The 20,749-nt window shown below is 37.9% G+C and overlaps 1 protein-coding gene across 1 annotated transcript in view; it reads right to left on the minus strand.

Annotated features, from left to right (window-relative positions):
- Positions 1 to 20,749, minus strand: part of MPDZ (multiple PDZ domain crumbs cell polarity complex component) — a 148,887-nt gene that overhangs the window by 37,759 nt on the left and 90,379 nt on the right. The window contains 4 exon segments of the mRNA XM_021682415.2: positions 2,064 to 2,238; positions 5,520 to 5,618; positions 10,154 to 10,264; positions 13,058 to 13,235. Of these exon segments, the coding sequence (XP_021538090.1) occupies positions 2,064 to 2,238; positions 5,520 to 5,618; positions 10,154 to 10,264; positions 13,058 to 13,235 (563 nt within the window).

The raw sequence follows: 20,749 nt of genomic DNA on the forward strand, positions 1-20,749 counted from the left end.
TTACACCACACACAAAAATAGACTCCAAATGGTTGAAAGACCTCAGTGTGAGACAGGAGTCCATCAACATCCTAAAGGAGAACACAGGCAGCAACCTCTTTGACCTCAGCCGAAGCAACTTCTTCCTAGAAACATCGCCAAAGGCAAGGGAGGCAAGGGCAAAAATGAACTATTGGGACTTCATCAAGATAAAAAGCTTTTGCAAAGCAAAGGAAACAGTCAACAAAACCAAAAGACAACCAACAGAATGGGAGAAGATATTTGCAAATGACATATCAGATAAAGGGCTAGTATCCAAAATCTATAAAGAACTCATCAAACTCAACACCCAAAGAACAAAGAATCCAATCAAGAAATGGGCAGAAGACATGAACAGACATTTTTCCAAAGAAGACATCCAAATGGCCAACAGACACATGAAAAAGTGCTCAATATCGCTCGGCATCAGGGAAATCCAAATCCAAACCTCAATGAGATACCACCTCACACCAGTCAGAATGGCTAAAATTAACAAGTCAGGAAATGACAGATGTTGGCGGGGATGCGGAGAAAGGGGAACCCTCCTACACTGTTGGTGGGAATGCAAGCTGGTGCAGCCACTCTGGAAAACTGTATGGAGGTTCCTCAAAAAGTTGAAAATAGAGCTACCATATGATCCAGCAATTGCACTACCGGGTATTTACCCCAAAGATACAAAAGTAGGGATCCGAAGGGGTACGTGCACCCCGATGTTTATAGCAGCCATGTCCACAATAGCCAAACTGTGGAAAGAGCCAAGATGTCCATCGACAGATGAATGGATAAAGAAGATGTGGTATATATATACAATGGAATATTATGCAGCCATCAAAAGGAATGAGATCTTGCCATTTGCAACGACGTGGATGGAACTGGAGGGTATTATGTTGAGTGAAATAAGTCAAACAGAGAAAGACATGTATCATATGATCTCACTGATATGAGGAATTCTTAATTGCAGGAAACAAACTGAGGGTTGCTGGAGTGGGGGGTGGGGTGGGAAGGATGGGGTGACTGGGTGATAGACACTGGGGAGGGTATGTGCTCTGGTAAGTGCTGTGAATTGTGCAAGACTGTTGAATCTCAGATCTGTACCTCTGAAACAAATAATGCAATATATGTTAAGAAAAAAAAAAAAGAAGAAGAAGAAGAAGGTAGTGGGAGGGGCAGAATGAAGCGGGGGAAATCGGAGGGGTAGACGAACCATGAGAGACGATGGACTCTGAAAAACAAACAGGGTTCTAGAGGGGAGGGGGGTGGGAGGATGGGTTAGCCTGGTGGTGGGTATTGAGGAGGGCGTGTTCTGCATGGAGCACTGGGTGTTATGCACAAAGAATGAATCATGGAACACTACATCTAAAACTAATGATGTCATGTATGGGGATTAACATAAGAATAAAAATTAAAAAAAAAATTAAAAAAAAAAAAAAAAGAGACACCCCAATGATCCTAATAATAGCTGCCTTTGAATGCTTCCTGTGCATCAGACATTGTGGTTAGCACTCCTCAGACATTTCAATTTAATGTTAGCAACCTCGGGTAAGGACTGCGTTTTCAAAAGAAGGGTAGCCACCAGGCAAAGACTTAGAAGTAGTTATACAACTTGCCAAACGCTCCAAGTTTTCATCTCAACAATTATTCCATGTTACCACTCTAGTACAGAAAATGCCAGAGGTTCAAGGCAAAATATCACCAGCAGCCGGATTCTACAATGAGGAATCTGAGGTCTGGAGAAGGGCAATGACTTGTTCAGGATCATCAGGTGGCAGATCCTTCTGAGAGAATGCCCAGCTCGCTTTAATGCTCACACAATGGCAAAGTGGGCTTTAGCAGGAAGGGTCATTTAAGGGAAAGGAAGAACACGATTTCATGCCTTTGGAACATGTGCTGTATTCAGGCAAAACAAACAGTATTTTTTCCAAACAAAACTGCAGTATGTATAACTAAAGCTGAAACATGCTTATCCAACCAGGACATAGGCTTCGAGAAACCCAAAGCTATTCTAATGTCTCTTATAACTCAATGCATCACAAAAGACAACTTACTCCAGCTGTAACCAAACTCATCCTCCTCATCCTCTTTGTCCACATCTTCTGGGATTTTGCTTGCAGAAGACGACTGTGTATGATCACCGCTCATTTCTGCAAATGCTGAAGAAGGGGGCAGAGGCGCATTGCACAATGGAGCCTTTTCCGGCTCTGATTCTGACTGACTGGGTGCCTGTGGGAACAAGAAGAATGCAGTGGATATGTGCAGTCCAAGGAAGAAAAATTTAAGAAATAAAAGTATAATGACAAAAACTGGCTTTAAAATATCTGACACATAAATAATGGAAAAAAATATATATGTAATGGTAGACAGGATTCAGGTAAAGTTTAAATATACTAAACAAAATATATGTTCAGAGCATAATTCATTAAACTGTTAACTTGGTATTTTAGGCCAACGAATTCTTCAATTTGAAGGCTTAAATGACTTAAGATAGAAAAAATTGTACAAACTCCCCCTTTTGGAAAAAAACTCTCATTCAAAAGTCTTCATAAATATGCAGGGGTCTGGGTAAGATTTTGTGGGTCTAGAAAAGTCTTCCAAGAAACTAGAACAAAATTAACAAATAAGTTAATCAAGCAATTAAAGAAGTTCAGAGGCTGCTGGTCAGACTTTATATATATATGTGTATATATATATATATATACACACACATATATATATAAAGAATTCTTCACTGATACCTGAATCTTCTCTCCAAATGACTCCCTTAACAAACCCATGAAAATGAGCATTACACATGCAGGTTCATCAACCAGGGGAGCCAGTTTGTTAGCACAGAGCACACAGACTCAGATCTGAGGAGCTGGTTTTAAGGAACAACACCATTCTTCCCTTGCCAAGATAGCTCGCAAGGTAAAAGAGAAAACATGAGAGACCACTGCTACAAACCCAAAGTGTGGCATACTTGCTGTCACTGAGGGCCTATGGGTCCTATTTCAAAAAAAGGACTTGGTATCAAGTTCTTATATTATAATTATCAAATAGAATATTAGTGTTCGAAAGGCCCGTAAGTCACTGAGTTCATTTTACTCACTTTGCAGATGAAAAACGTGAGGCCATGAGAAGATTTTGTTCAAAATCACACTGGTACTAGATTTCTTTTGCCTTAATTCTTAATCCAATGAGCCTTCCATTATGCCATGCTACCTCCTCCAATTTCCATAGTAAGAGAGTACTGAATTCAACAGAGATACCCAATGAAAGTTCTAGCTGTGGTATGAAGCTATCCCTGATACCCTGAAACTACATTTTCCCTATCCTTCTTTACCTTTTAAACATACAAAAATCCCTCTGATATACCTCATTTTGATATACATGTGTGTATGTGGAAAAAGACTGCAATTTAAAAAGACTTCCCGGGGAGCCTGGGTGTCTGCCTTCAGCTGGGGTCATGATCTCAGGGTCCTGGGATCGAGCCCTGGAGAAGCAGGGAGCCTGCTTCTCCCTCTCCCTCTGTTCTCTCAAATAAATAAATAAAATCTTAAAAAGATCAAAAATAAATAAACAAACTTCCTATAGAACACATCAAACGATAATCATGAACAAATATTTAGGAATTATTAATTGGTGTCAAGAATCAGAATACCACAAAATATACCTAATACTAAAACTATATAACACTGAATGTGATCTTTCTTTGTTGATTCAGAAACCACTTCAGGATTCTAAGCTGCCCCAAAATGAACCTAATAAACATCAAGTACTGTTTTTCTAGTAAAGGAGAGCTGAATGGTAGAGACTTACAGGCAACAGATTTTCAAGTTACAGAATTACTGTTTTAAAATGTTTGGTTTACACACAACTGGCCATACACACATAAAGTACCAGGGCAAACAAAACCCTGTCATCTTCTCAAATGCTGTGCCATAAAACTCTCAAATCAACAGTGTACAAATGAAATGACCAAAAAACAAGAAACCTCATTTGATCCAATCCAGGTTCATTTAACATACTAAGGTTGGGACAGGGGGTAGTATGTAATTTACATTTTTTCTGGTTAAAATAAAAAAAAAATACTTCTCTATAGTAACAGAAAATGTTAGCAAGAATAAATTAAGCCCATTTGATTTTTAAAAAGGGGAACAAAATCTGATTTAAACTTCCCATAATTTTAATAAATTTATGGATGCAAATGTAATAGGTCTTGCTTCATAACTTTCCTTAGCTGCCATTTACCTTAAAAAACAAAAACAAAAACAAAACCTTCCCGTCTAAAAAATTGTTCAAGACTTTTCTTAGGCACAACGTTTTCATACTGTGAGTAAACTAAAATGGCATCCTAACATTACTGACTAATCATAAAAAAATATGAGTCTGTACTTACAAAAGGGGCAATTAGGTGTAACCTTCATTCTCAATGAGATCATGTAATTAGTTTATTGTTGACACTTCTTAATCAAAAACTAATGATGTACTTATATGTTGGCTAATTGAAAATAAAAAAATAAAAAAATTTTGCCACATAAAAAAATTATTAATGAAAATATAACTCTTTAACAAAGATCGTTTAGCCTTCATCGGCAAAAATATACAAAGTGCGCTTGAAATCACTCCATGCCATGTATGCATACAGGTATAACATATACACATAGCACACCATAACACACCTACTTATTCACGAGCATTTCACACTGAGACAAACCTTAAATGGTGTGGGAGCAAAAGGGTTAGTTGGGGAACAACGGAAGGTAACTCTACTTGAATTCTGTAATTCCTATAGTAACAGAAAACATACTCCTTCAGATACAGCATCTTTGGTTATCCATATTACAGTAACATGAAAATCCAATGAATATTCATAAAGTGCTTCCTGAAATTGTTGAAAGCTTTCTTCCTTATCATGATCAAATTATAATATGCAAGTTCTTGTAAGTTTTTGTTTCATTTTGGATTTGAAATTTCATCATTATATGAGAATATCCACGTCTAGGTTTACAAGCATTGAAACAGTTATATATTTCCTGAATCAGGCATTTACATGGACACACTTTATGAACATTCAACACACTCCTTCATATATGCAATTATTTGTGGAGTGATTTACACACAGAAGGGCTTTTAGGACCACCTTGTAGAAGTCTGAGAAGGATTAAACCAACACAAGGCTTCAAATAACTTTTGTGTGAAAGTAGTTCATATATTCGGCAATTAGCAAAAATTTAAATATCAGAAAATTTAACTCACAACAAAACTGAGGAAAGGCATTGGACTCAACGATTCTCCCTTACTGTTCAGGAGGGCCATCTAATTTCAGCTATAAAAATGAATATGCTCTGGCAAAAAAAATGTGCTTAAGAAAGGATTTGCATGCCCACTCCAAACACACAGTTTTGTTTTGTTTTGTTTTCTTCCCTGCCCAAATTTAGTAAACCGTGAACTAGGACAAAGGCATAGTAACAAAGAACAAAACATTTGCAAAAGGCAATGGCAAGACAATGGCATTATCCAACCTTGTCAGCGTTGAACGGTAGAGAATCAGCAAATGGGTTAGTGCTGCTGAAGTTGTACTTAGGGTAAAGGTTGTGCGGCAAGGAAGGCAAAGGGGATTTCTAAAAGGAAACATAAGAGGCGCTGAGCGCAAAAGAAATGTATTTAACACAACTCAGTTTTAAGAACAAAGTACTGATTGAAATAACAGTGTGAAACCAGATCCTGTCAGATCTAGAGATTAATAACAACGTCATATTAAACAGTCGTTTACCTCTAGTGATCTGCATCTACACCTGAATCTCAATCTGGCCACAAAGGAAATGAGTTTGGGAAACTGATACCAAATTTCTTTTATTTTCACTATCACAGAGAGATGTACATAAATTTTGCCCACTTTATGTATTTATCTATGTTCCACGCATATCAGTAAACAGGTATCAAAATTAAAGCCGTAAATTTTTGGTTTACATTTAAAAGCAAATTATGCTTTTTTTGTAAAATAAAAAGATGGTCTATCTGTTCCAGAATGCAAATTAAACATTTGTCTGCTAGTTCACTGGTAACCTTCATGATTCTTTTATCTTGCTTCCCAGGAAGGAAAATTTTCGTATTTAGGCTAGAGATTAAGGTGGCTTCAAATCAATGGTAGTTTTTCATTTAAAAAAAAAAAAGAAATCAACAATTTTAAAGAAATGAACCACTGTTCAGTGGGTGTTCTCGATTTCTACCCACTTTTTGTGGAGTAAAAACATTGATTTTTTTTTTTTAATTTACCTATAAAAGTTCCCATATTAGGGGGAATTTATGAGGCTTTGAATATATTAGAAGTCCTGGCTTAGAGTGATTCTCATAGATTTTGTGCTTGCTTGAGATATGCCCCGAGCTAGGACTACTGGAGTTGAATATACATATTAAAGGCAGGATGACTGCCAGATAGACTTTAGCATTTTCATAGTAAAAAAAAAAAAAAAAAAGGAAAGTAATTTCCTCAGCACAATAAATTCTTCTCCTTCTTTTCATACCCGCTATCTTTTTCTTTTATTGACTGTATCTTTCAGGGGAAATTGCAGACATTTAAAATTCATTTTGGCTCCAATTAAATGTTTGTGTTACTTCTGTCTATAAAAAAGCCCTACTGGCAAGCATCAAGAGTAGGGAGAGGTTGTCATGTGACACCACCCTGTCTGGGAGAACACTCTGGAAAGACTCCATCCTCCGTACGTCTGCACTAAAGCTTACGCCACATTACCCTTTCAATCTGCTCTTCTTGCAATGTTTTTCCTACAGAGGGAAGACGGGAAAAAGAAATGGGCACAATGACATTTCTGCTCATCTCAACTTTCTCTCTGCTTTTCAGTTTAAATGTCAACTCCTGCTTTACAAAAGGAAAAGACCACAAATGCCAAGGAACACGACCATTTATTAAGGTGGAAAAAATGACTAGGCAGAGATTAAAAACATATTCTAGGCAAAATAACTCAGTGCTATGGAAGGTGAAAATTATTTCCAATCCTCATACATAGAATTTTTAGGCTTTTTATTTCCTTTATAATTCTGTAGAACAATAAAAAAATAGAACCATAATGGCAAGAAATGGAATATTTAGAGAGAGCTCTAGTTTTTTGTTTTGCTTTTTATTTGTTTCAATTTCCAGCTCTTATAGGATTAGAATTTGGCCCTGATAGCAAAGTATAAAAGTACAGCATGAGCACAGCAAATGAAGTGGTAGATCTATTACTATGAAAAGAATTATAGAAACAGGCCATATTTCTTATTAAAAAAATCAATGATGAAACTCCTGTTTATAGTTCTAAGGGCTGATAGGAATGGAAATATTATTAACTAAGGAAGCACAGGGAAGACAAAAACATTCTCTGGCCCATATTAATAGGGCCTACTCTTTAGGAAGACAATGTGGTCCAACTGATGGAATGGTCAGTAATAAATCAGTAAGTATGGAATTTATTACTAAATATTACTATTATTATTATTCTCAGTTCTGCGAAGTTCTGATTCTTGAATAGTCTATGTGCGAAAGAGACTGTCTTTTCAGCCTATCTATGAGATTTTTTTTGAAGTTTTATTGCATCTACAAATAAAACATTTTCCATTGAGAGACTCTTATGTATTTGTGTTTTTTTGTTTTTTTGTTTTTCCTTTAGATTACTGGAGACATGATTATTTCACAAGGAAGTAAATCACTGAAAATCCAGTATATCCCATTTTAAATGCAAAAGTAATTCTGATTTCTCAAAGCTGAATGCATATGCAGAGGAGGAAAAATATCTTTCCTCTATTCACCTTAGGTTCTCAGCTGGATCTCTGTAATAAAAAACAGATTAACAAGAGAAAAGTATATATATGTATTGATTTAATGTTAACTTTTATGTGACACACAGCCTTCAAAAGATAGTGAAGACCTGAAGAAATGGTTAAACAGGAGTATTTTGACACTAGGTTTGCTGAAGAGTAGGAAAGTCAGGGAAATTTGACAAGACAAAAGAATATGAGCTAAGTGGGGAAACGGGGGAAAACTTAGCAAGGTGTGTTCATTCAGGTCCCTCCCAGTACCCCTGCATCTCTGAAGGTAAGGATGTTCCTTTCCTCCAGGTACGGGGAAGGCACCTTTCACATGAGGGTTTTTATGACCTGAATCAGGGGAGAAGGGGGAGGTCTGAATCATTCCGGCAGCTGTCTTTTCCTAAATTCCTTCAGCTTAAAATATTCAATATGCCAGTGTGCCCTATTTTGGGGCAGGGTGCCCTGAATCCTGTCACATGTAACTTGACTAAACATGTCACTCTAGGCAAGATTTCTCCTGGAATAATTGCTATAAAATCAAGTGTCATTATACCTCAGACAGTAAAACAGGAATATTTTCCAGGTGTATGAGAAAAATATCTTCCCAGCTCATTAGAAAATGTGACTGGCATCGAAAGAAATGTTTGTAGCTTAAGTTTTTAAAAGTACTATGAAGAATCCTATTCAGCAGTTTACAGTATTGTCCTACATGATATAAAAGTTGGAAATTAAAAGTAAAACAAAAGGAATAAAACACACACACACACACAACTGTTTTAACTTAAACAGCCATTCACCAATACCATCGTGCTGTATCTATGGTTGACACAACAAATGGAAACAAATGTGGAAAGATTTGTAGTTATTTAAACAAACTGAATACCATTTGAAGAGAATGCAGCATGATGCAGCCCGACCATTTGGCAGATTTTCTCATCTGAATGGGTAATTATTACCTAACAATAAACAACTGAATGATTAAAAACTGCAGATGTGAAGATAACTGCTTACATTAAGAACTACTACCTTCATTTCTTACGGTAAACCCAGACCACAGCTACACCTGTCTTGACACAAAAGCAAGGACCAACAGGATAAATCTGGTCACTCTGAAGTCCACTGCACAGAAGACTGACAAGTTACTTGTACTGATCTCGGCTACAGAGCTCTTTGCTACTCTCTTCCCATCATTTGAGCACTGATTTCTTATATTCTTAATTTTAAAATGATAAACTACAAAATAATTATATATTTTAAAGTTTTAGACGGTTCTTTTAATTTCCCTCACATATGCTGACATTTTCCTTTTAAAGACAACCAAACCTCAAAGCTAATGAGCAGCTGTTTCAAAGAGAATCACTATGACAGGGGTTGTTTTGTTTTCACTAAAATCCAGAAGTAGAACCTCTATGAGTTTCAGAACATCTAGGAAGCTCCTAAAATGATACACAAACTTTTCAGTGAACACGTATGTTTCTGAAGAACTTTCCAAGGGGTATGTGGCCCAAATATGCTTAAGAACTGCTGCATATGCAAATAATCTTTTTCACTGAGACATAAAGAAGGAATAGTAAAAAAATAGTTTTAAACTCTTGGCATAATTTTCATCTTCAGAATCATTAGGGCATATCAAATACACAAAGACTCGCTGAGTATCTTCTCCATCAACAACATTAATTAAATGCATCCACTGTACTTTCTAAAATATTTTTAAAGCCATTTTACCTGTCATGCCTGATGGTAAAATGGGTTAGTAGGTTTCTGTCCACAGGGGGCTATCCAGTGATGAAGAGCTATACAGTGATCATGGCTGGGAAGCAGCAGTTATGAAATCATTCCTATATAAACATACTGCTTAAATTTCCACTATGTAGAATGTTCAGTGGGACAGGTAAATACATTCAAGATGATTCACAGGTGATCATGGGATTGCATACATTGGAAATTCTGTCTAGAGGATATATACATAAGAAAATGTAATCTCTCTGGCTTCTCAGGAACTCAGAGGTCATACACTAGTAAGCTAAGTCATTCTACCACATTCCTCTTAACAACATATATTTTGTGACTATGGTGAATACTAATAATTATCCATCTAGATACCTATGGCCACCAATGGATCCTACTTCTGTATGTTTTTAATAGACTTGAAGTGTTTATTAAACACGGTAGAAGGGATTTCCAGGACAACTCAAAAAAAAACAAAAAACAAAAAACAATATAAAGTTTTAACAAGTCCCCTGAGATTTCAAGACTGGATATCTGCTCCTAGAGACAACTTGGCCCTTGATACATTAGACTCCAAGTTGAACATTGTTTGGATTTGCCTACCTTGCCCTTTTTGTTCGCTTACCCTTGGTCTGTTTATAATGCTCTGTACCATAAAGACTACGGGGTTGCCTGCTTTCCGAATGGCTTCCACAGCTTGCTCATGGCTTGCATCTCTGAGGTCCATTCCATCCACCTGCAATGGAAGGCCTCAGCTTAACATTTCAAGAAGCTATAGAACAACAGAACAATTTGTGGATCTGTAGTTCTGAGGATCCTGGGTGAGGCTCCTGGAAAATCTGTTTCAGAATCAAAAATAATTGAGACTACTTGTGAGATTCCAGAACTTTGCATTTGTCCAGCAGATTGTGGTCCCTTATTTTGGACCCTGATTTCTGGGTCCAAAACCAACTGAAATAATCATCAGTTGACATGAAGGCTCTGCTTCTGCTTTCTTTACACTATCCGTTGTTCCTTCAATAAATCAAAATCATTAAAGAAATAATATAAGGGAACTGCCTCGCATGAAAGTCACTGTACACATTTTCTCCCGATCCATTATAGACTAGTTTGGGAAATGGGTGGGCGATGCTTTGTGTGTTTCTCTCTGTACAGGGAAGCTTGAAGTGAAAAATAAAATTCTGATGTTCAGAAAAATCAGGTTATGGCAAGATTAGTTTTGCAGAAGAATCTTTGTAGTAGACATGATAGGAGCTGGAAGCCAAGAAATTGTGCTTGTTAGTAATTCTTCTATAAATAGCTTGAAAATGAATGTTATTTTGTAACTTTTTATTGACCATGGATTGCCTGGGTGATAATCAGCTCAGCTAACATACTATATGAATAGGAAGGAAAATAGTTTGAAAGGCCAAATGCTAATCCTGCCAGAAAACTATAGGATACTATTATCATTTTATCATTTCCAATTATCACACAATACGATATATATAACAAAATAGCAAAATCAGAGTAGACACAATTCTGGAAAAGAAAATTAATTATTAGATCTCTGCATAGAACATTATCACCTTTAAAAGAATTACATACATTTAACTGAAAACCTCCCCAGGTTGATACTTGGATAATGTAATATGCATTTCAGTGCATATTAAAAATGGCTTTCATTTTTTTGTAGAATAAAAGTTAGTACTCATGTCTATTATATATTCCATTTGTGGAAAGATTTAATAGGACATTAAATATCTTTGCTCAAGTCCAAAGAACTCTATATACTTAGAATGGAATACCTGGTAGGTCTCGACTAGTCTAGTCTAAATACTTGGCAGACGTAGGTTTCCGAATCCCCAGGATTACAGAGGCCTAAGCTTTCTTACTTACTAGAAAAGTCCCCGTACATAACAGCCCTCAACAAACCACTGCTAAATAGCACAGAGTACTTTGCAACACACACACACACAAAATACCTTTTCAATTTGAAAGGGATGCTTTAACTCCCTCAATACATTTAAACAACATTTTGGTGCCAACTGTGATCAATCCTTTCCAGAAATAATTATAAATATTTCTTACTTTTTCTCCTTAGGTCAAAGGTGCTGATAATTCAACAGTGAATTAGCCATAAAATAAACTGCCCTGTGATAATCTGAAATTGGGAACTTTAGATAGTATCCTAAATAAGAGGTCTTTAAAAAGGGGCTAAGATATCCCCTAATGAAAGGTAAGGATGCAGGAAGAGAGAACAAGCCCATCATTCTTCTTCCAAATGGTTGGAGATAAAAACAAGACAAAACAGACATGACCCTTGTGTCCTCCCAAGCCTCAATCTTCCTCGTCTTCAGCTCTCACAATCAACCAGTAAAGGGCTAAATAAATAAATCCTAAAAATGTTCATTTTAAAGTTGTGGTTAAAATGTTGTAGCCTTCTTCTATGAAATTAATGCATTTTAATGGTAAGTTATATGGATTTAGAAAATGAGAGACAATCACTTGTATAAAGTAAATATAATGGTCCTTATAGCAATAAAGTGATTGGTTTCTACTGGGAAGTTGTCTCTTTTACTCTACTCTATAAATCCTGACAACTTAGCAAATCTGGGTCAGGTACCCTCCCTCTACCCTCTTAACTAAAACTACACTTTCCCTGATCAAATAATTTATCACACTGTTCTGAAGTGACTTGATGACTTGTTAAGTCTGTCACACTTGACAGCAATCATGGTGCTTGTTTCCTGCGGAATGCCCCGAGCATGTCATAGCACCTGGAACGCAACAGGTGCTCCAGGAATATTTGCTGAGCAAATGAGTAGTGACCATGGAGAAAAGTCCATTTAAAATATTATATTTTGATTTGAATTAAGAGATTAGGAACAATTTGACCAAATACTTCTCTTGCACATACCAAAGTTACACATACATGAGTGTGTAAATACACACACACACACACACACACACTCCTCAGTGATGAATGGGCACAGCACTGAGAAGAAGGAGGAGGAAAATCTGAGCCTGGATTGTGGGGGTGGGAGCATTTATGTAAAAGATAATCAGGGTAATTAGCATAAAAGATTTACCATAAAGACTCACTTGGAAAACAATCTTACCCAACAAAGTTAATCTACAATGAAATGATCATGACAAAGCATTTCTTAAAATAAAATCTCACTGGAGAACTTAGTTAAGATGTTTATATTTTGTGCATGTATACATAATTTCAAACAATTCCATTTTTTCCCCAGGAAATTTGCTTTGTTCTTTCAAATAGAACTTCATTATTTTAACTCAGGGCCAATGTTTTTTAAAACGGTTATATCTCCAAACATCAGTCTCTGAATCAAGATATATAATCTGTCACCATGCACTAAAGAGAAAAATTATGGATGAAATGGGACATATAAGAAAGAAATGCTTTAACCATAAAACATTTTACTTTCACGTTGGGTCAAGTGACCAGTATAAAGATGATGATTCCCTTAGTAAAGAGGACGGAACAGGTGAAGAACTTAGGCACAGAAAGCTCACTAGAGGGTACCTCTACTATTCTATCTCCAGGTTTCAAGGTTCCATTTTTGCCAGCTGGACTATCTTCAAGAACATGTTTGATGAAAATGCCCCTCATCACTTCACCGTTGCTTAGACGACTCCCCATGCCTCTTCCACCAACAATGCTGATGCCCAAAGATTTGCTTGGTTCTCTCCAAAGTTCAACCCTATAAAGATAAAAAAAAATTAAGCTCTTATAAGAAAGTTTAGGCGGGAGAAGCCTCACAATGCTGGGTTTTGCAATGATTTTTGGATAGGACACCAAAGGCAAAATTAAGACAAAATTAAGACAGACAAATTAAACCTCAACAAAATTAAGAGCTTTTTTTTTTTTTTAAAGATTTTATTTATTTATTTGACAGAGAGAGACACAGCGAGAGAGGGAACACAAGCAGGGGGAGGGGGGGAGGGAGAAGCAGGCCCCCCGCAGAGCAGGGAGCCCGATGCGGGCTCTATCCCAGGACCCTGGGACCATGACCTGAGCCGAAGGCAGACGCCCAACGACTGAGCCACCCAGGCGCCCCAAGAGCTTTTGTTAATCAAAAAATACTATCAATAAAGTAAAAAGGCAACTCACAGAATGGAAGAAAATATTTGCAAATCACTTTCTGCATAAGGGATTAATATCCAGAATATAAAGAGAACACCAAAAACTCAACAATTAAAAAAATAAACAATCTGATTTAAATGGGCAAAGGAATTAAACAGACACTTCTCCAAAGAAGATATACAAATGGTCCATAAGCATATGAAAAGATGTTCAACATCACCGATGATTAGGGAAATGCAAATCAAAACCATAATGTGATACCACCTTGTACCTACCCACTGGGATGGCTACTATCAAAAACAAAAACAAAAAAACAAAAAACAAAAAACAGACACCGGGGTGGCTCAGTTGGTTAAGTGTCTGCCTCTGGCTCAGGTCATGATCCCAGGGTCCTGGGGTCGTTTCCCACATCAGCCTCCTCGCTCAGCAGGGAGCCTGCTTCTCCCTCTCCCCCTCTCCCCTGCTCATACTCTCATTCTCTCTCTGTCTCTCTCTCTCTGACAAATAAATAAATAAAAATCTTTAAAAAAAGAAAGAAAAGAAAAAAAGAAAAGAAGTGTTGGCAAGGAGAAACTGGAGAAATTGGAACCTTGCGTACTGTTGGTAGAATGTGAAATGTTGTAGCCACTACGGAAAACAGTATGGAAGTTCCTAAAAAAAATTAAAAATAGAATTACCCTATGACCCAACAATTCCATTTCTGGGCATACATCCTCTCAAAATTAAAGAAAGGTCTTGAGGAAATATTTGTACAGCAAATATTTTGAAAAATCATTCAAAATAACCAAGTGTCCATCTAAAGATGAATGGATAAACAAAATGGTATATACATACCATGGAATATTATTTAGCCTTAGAAGGGGAAAAAATTCTGATACATGCTACAACACAGATGAACCTTGAAAACATTATGTTAAGTGAAATAAGCCAGCTAAGTGAAATAAAGGACAAAAACTACACAAATTCATTTATATGATGTATCTAAAATAGTCAAATCCTACACATACATGAGTGTGTAAATACACACACACACACACACACACACACACACACTCCTCAGTGATGGTAAAAAGTTCCATGAGGCAAATGAAAAGGAGACATAATGTACTAGAGAATGGTAAAAAGTTCCATGAGACAAATGAAAATGGAGACACAATGTACTAGAACTTATGGGATGAAACAAAAGCAATTCTGAGAGTGAAATGCATAGCAATATATGCCAACATTTAGAGACTAGAAAGATCCCAAATAAGCAACGTAACTCTATGTTTTAACGAACTAGAAAAAGAATAAACTGACTCCAAATTCGGCAGAAGGAAGGCGAGAGTAAAGATGACAGCAGAAACAAATGAAATAGAGAAGAGACAAATAATAGAAAAGACTAACCCAATCAAGAGTTGGTTCTTTGAAAAGATAAACAAAATTGACAGGCCCCTAGCTACACTAACCAAGGAAAAGGGACCCAAATCGACAAAATTATAAATGAAAAATAAGACATTATAACTGTTAGCACAGAAATTCAAAGGATCACAAGAGGCTATTATGAACAACTATACACCAACAAACTGGACAACCTAGAAGAAATGGAAAAATTCTTAGAAACATACAACTTACTAAGATTGAATCAGAAAGAAATAGAAAATCTGAATAGAACAATAACTAGTAAGGAGATTGAATCAGTAATCAAAAGTCCCCAACAAAGAAAAGTCCAGAACCAGATGGCTTCACTGGTAAATTTTACTAGTCACTTAAGAAGAATAAACACCAATCTTTCTAAAATGCTTCCAAAAATCAAAGAGGAAGGAACGCACCCAAACTCATTGTACAAGACCAGCATTATCCTGATACCAAAACCAGAAAAGGTCAATACTAAAAAAGAAAACTACAGTACACAATATTGCTGGTGAATATGTATGCAAAAATTCTCAATAAAATATTAGCAAACTGGAGGGGCGGAGCAAGATGGCGGAGGAGTAGGAGACCTGGATTTCCTCTCCTCTCAGGAATTCAGCTGGATAGGGATCAAACCATTCTGAACACCTACAAACTCAACAGGAGATCGAAGAAAAGAAGAGCAACAACTCTCTCATCAGAAAAGCGACCACTTTCTGGAAGGTAGGACCTGCGGAGAAGTGAATCCGAGGCGATATTCGGGAGGATAGACGGCGGGGGAGGAGCCTCCGTCGGCCGCTTCTGGCAAGTGATAGAGCCGCGGAGCACAAAATCGGAACTTTTAAAAGTCTGCTCCGCTGAGGGACGTCACTCTGGTGGCTAAGCGGGGGGTGGAACCCTCCAGGACAGTGTGGTCTCAGGACCCACAGGTCACAGAAAGACCGGGGGTGCCTGAGTGTGGCAGAGCTCCCAGGTATCGGAGCAGGGAAGCCGGCTGCAGAGGCGGAGCCCAGGTGCGGGCTCTCAGCTCGGGGTTGCCATAAACCGTGATCCGCGGCACAGTCGGGCCCCTGCTCCTCCAGCAGGGACCCAACAAGCGGCAGATCCGGGGAGACTCACCTTCCTCCCCCGGGAGGAGCCGCGCGGGAGTGCACCGCAGGGATCTGCTGGGTTTGGAGACTCCACCCGGGGTCGGGTGCCAGAGATAGAAACGCGCGGTCACAGGCCGGGTGAGCACGGAGTGCGGCCGGAGACCGGGGAGACGGGAGTGACTGACGGCTTTTCTCTGGGGGCGCACTGAGGAGCGGGGCCCCGAATTCTCGGCTCCTCCGCGGCGGAGATTGGGAGGCCGCCATTTTCACTCTCCGCCTCCAAAGCTGTACGGAAAGCTCGCAGGGAACAAAAGCCCCGGAGAGCAAACCTGAGCAGATTACTTAGCTGGGAGGGGGCAAGGGCGGGGCAATTCTGCCTCCGGCAGAGACATTTGGAAACCATGGCAACAGGCCCCTCCCCAGAAGATCAGCGAGAACAGCCAGCCAAGACCAAGTTTACCCATCAATGAGAACGGCAGAACTCCAGCTCTAGGGGACTACCGCACATAGAATTCATGGCTTTTTTACCATGATTCTGTAGTCTTTCAAAGTTAATTTTTTTTTAACTGTCTTTTTTTCTTTTTTTTTCTTTTTGAATTTTTCTTTTTCCCTTTTTCAACCAACATCTTATCAATCCCTTTTTTAAAAAAAAAAACATTTTTATTTTTCATTTTTAGAGTCATATTCTATCCCTTCGTAGTAGTTACCCGTATTTTTGGCTTATATATATAAGTTGTTCTCTCTTTAAAATTTTGAGATAGTTTCTTCTAACAGATAAAATATATCCTAAATCTCTAGTATATGGTGTTTTCTATTCCCCTGCCTGATCACATCCTCTCCCTTTTTTTTTTCTTTTTTTAAATCCTCTTCTTTCTTTTTTCAAACAACTTCTTATCAATTCCTTTTATAAAATTTTTTATAATTTCCATCTTTACAGTCATATTCCATCCCTTCATCATATCAACCCTTATTTTTGTACATATATAAGTTTTTCTTTCTTTAAAATTTTGGGAGGCACTTTCTTCTTTTTTTTTTTTTTAAAGATTTTATTTATTTATTTGAGAGAGAGAATACATGAGAGGGGATAGGGTCAGAGGACGAAGCAGACTCCCCGCCGAGCAGGGAGCCCGATGCGGGACTCGATCCCGGGACTCCGGGATCATGACCTGAGTCGAAGGCAGTCGCTTAACCGACTGAGCCACCCAGGCGCCCGGGAGGCACTTTCTTCTAAAAGACCAAAATACACCCCAAATCTAGTGTGTGGCACTGATCATATTTGATCACATTCTGTTTTTCTTGTTGTTGTTGTTTTGTTTTGTTTGTTTTTGTTTTTATCTTTATCTTTTTCTTTTTTTTTCTTTTTCTTTTTCTTTTTTCTCTCTTTCCCTTTCTTTTCCCACTGCTTCAAGTCTTTTCTGATTTGTTTAGAGTATATTTTCTGGGGACGTTGTTACTCTGCTAGCATTTTGTTCTCTCATTAATCTATTCTCCTCTGCACAAAATGACAAGACGGAAAAAATCACCTCAACAAAAAGAACAAGAGGTAGTACCGACTGCCAGGGACCTACTCAATACGGACATTAGTACGACGTCAGATCTAGAGTTCAGAATCATCACTTTAAAGATACTAGCTGGGCTTGAAAAAAAATATGGAAGTTATTAGAGAAACCCTTTCTGGAGAAGTAAAAGAACTAAAATCCAACCAAGTAGAAATCAAAAAGGCTATTAATGAGGTGCAATCAAAAATGGGGGCGCTAACTGCTAGAATAAATGAGGCAGAAGAGAGAATCAGTAATATAGAAGATGAAATGATGGAAAAGAAAGAAGCTGAGAAAAAGAGAGAAACAACTACTGGATCACGAGGGCAGAATTCGAGAGATAAGCGATACCATAAGACGAAACAACATTAGAATAATTGGGATCCCAGAAGAAGAAGAAAGAGAGAGAGGGGCAGAAGGTATAATGGAGCAAACTATAGCAGAGAACTTCCCTAATTTCGGAAAGGAAACAGGCATGAAAATCCAGGAAGCACAGAGAACCCCTCTCAAAATCAATAAAAATAGGTCAACACCCCGACATCTAATAGTAAAACTTACGAGTCTCAGAGACAAAGAGAAAATCCTGAAAGCAGCTCGGGAGAAGAGATATGTAACCTACAAGGGTAGAAACATTAGATTGGCAACAGACCTATCCACAGAGACCTGGCAGGCCAGAAAGGACTGGCAGGATATATTCAGAGCACTAAACGAGAAAAATATGCAGCCAAGAATACTATATCCAGCTAGGCTGTCATTGAAAATTGAAGGAGAGATAAAAAGCTTCCAGGACAAACAAAAACTAAAGGAATTTGCAAACACAAAACCAGCCCTACAGGAAATCTTGAAAGGGGTCCTCTAAGCAAAGAGAGAGCCTAAAAGCAATATAGACCAGAAAGGAACACAGACAATATATGGTAACAGTCACCTTACAGGCAATGCAATGGCACTAAATTCCTATCTTTCAATAGTTACCCTGAATGTAAATGGGCTCAATGCCCCAATCAAAAGACACAGGCTATCAGACTGGATTAAAAAACAACACCCATCGATATGCTGTCTGCAAGAGACTCATTTTAGAACCAAAGACACCCCCAGAGTGAAAGTGAGGGGATGGAAAACCATTTACCATGCTAATGGACACCAAAAGAAAGCTGGGGTGGCAATCCTTATATCAGACAAATTAGATTTTAAACTAAAGACTGTAATAAGAGATGAGGAAGGACACTATATCATACTTAAAGGATCTATCCAACAAGAAGATCTAACAATTGTAAATATCTATGCCCCTAACATGGGAGCAGCCAATTATATAAGCCAATTAATAACAAAAGCAAAGAAACACATTGACAACAATACAATAATAGTGGGGGACTTTAACTCCCCCCTCACTGAAATGGACAGATCGTCTAAGCAAAAGATCAACAAGGAAATAAAGACTTTAAATGACACACTGGACCAAATGGACTTTACAGACATATTCAGAACATTCCACCCCAAAGCAACGGAATACACATTCTTCTCTAGTGCCCATGGAACATTCTCCAGAATAGATCACATCCTAGGTCATAAATCAGGTCTCAACCGGTACCAAAAGATTGGAATCATTCCCTGCCTATTTTCAGACCACAATGCTTTGAAACTAGAGCTCAATCACAAGACAAAAGTCAGAAAGAACTCAAATACATGGAGGCTAAAGAGCATCCTACTGAAGAACGAATTGGTCAACCAGGAAATTAAAGAAGAATTAAAAAAATACATGGAAACCAATGAAAATGAAAACACAACTATTCAAAATCTTTGGGATGCAGCAAAGGCAGTCCTAAGAGGAAAGTATATAGCAATACAAGCCTTTCTCAAGAAGCAAGGTCTCAAGTACACAACCTAACCCTCCACCTAAAGGAGCTGGAGAAAGAACAGCAAATAAAGCCTAAACCCAGCAGGAGAAGAGAAATAATAAAGATCAGAGCAGAAATCAATGAAATAGAAACTAAAAGAACAGTAGAACAGATCAACGAAACTAGGAGCTGGTTCTTTGAAAGAATTAACAAGATTGATAAACCCCTGGCCAGACTTATCAAAAAGAGAAGAGAAATGACCCAAATCAACAAAATCATGAATGAAAGAGGAGAGATCACAACCAACACCAAAGAAATACAAACAATTATAAGAACATATTATGAGCAACTCTATGCCAGCAAATTAAATAACCTGGAAGAAATGGATGCATTCCTAGAGATGTACCAACTACCAAAACTGAACCAGGATGAAATAGAAAACCTGAACAGACCTATAACCACTAAGGAAATTGAAGCAGTCATCCAAAATCTCCCAAAAAACAAAAGCCCAGGACCAGATGGCTTCCCAGGGGAATTCTACAAAACATTTCAAGAAGAATTAATACCTATTCTTCTGAAACTGTTCCAAAAAATAGAAATGGAAGGAAAACTTCCAAACTCATTTTAGGAGGCCAGCATTCCCTTGATCCCAAAACCAGACAAAGACCCCATCAAAAAGGAGAATTACAGACCAATATCCCTGATGAACATGGATGCAAAAATTCTCACCAAAATACTAGCCAATAGGATCCAACAGTACATTAAAAGGATTATTCACCATGACCAAGTGGGATTTATCCCTGGGCTGCAAGGTTGGTTCAACATCCGCAAATCAATCAACGTGATACAATACATTAACAAAAGAAAGAACAAGAATCATATGATCCTCTCAATAGATGCAGAAAAAGCATTTGACAAAGTACAGCATCCTTTCTTGATCAAAACTCTTCAGAGTATAGGGATAGAGGGTACATACCTCAATATCATAATAGCCATCTATGAAAAACCTACAGCGAATATCATTCTCAATGGGGAAAAACTGAGAGCTTTCCCCCTAAGGTCAGGAACGCGGCAGGGATGTTCACTATCACCACTGCTATTCAACATAGTATTGGAAGTCCTAGCCACAGCAATCAGACAACAAAAAGAAATCAAAGGCATCCAAATCGGCAAAGAAGAAGTCAAACTCTCACTCTTTGCAGATGATATGATACTTTATGTGGAAACCCAAAAGACTCCACCCCAAAACTGCTAGAACTCATACAGGAATTCAGT

This window comes from Neomonachus schauinslandi, chromosome 13, assembly GCF_002201575.2.
Source record: "Neomonachus schauinslandi chromosome 13, ASM220157v2, whole genome shotgun sequence".
Classification (NCBI taxonomy): domain Eukaryota; kingdom Metazoa; phylum Chordata; class Mammalia; order Carnivora; family Phocidae; genus Neomonachus; species Neomonachus schauinslandi.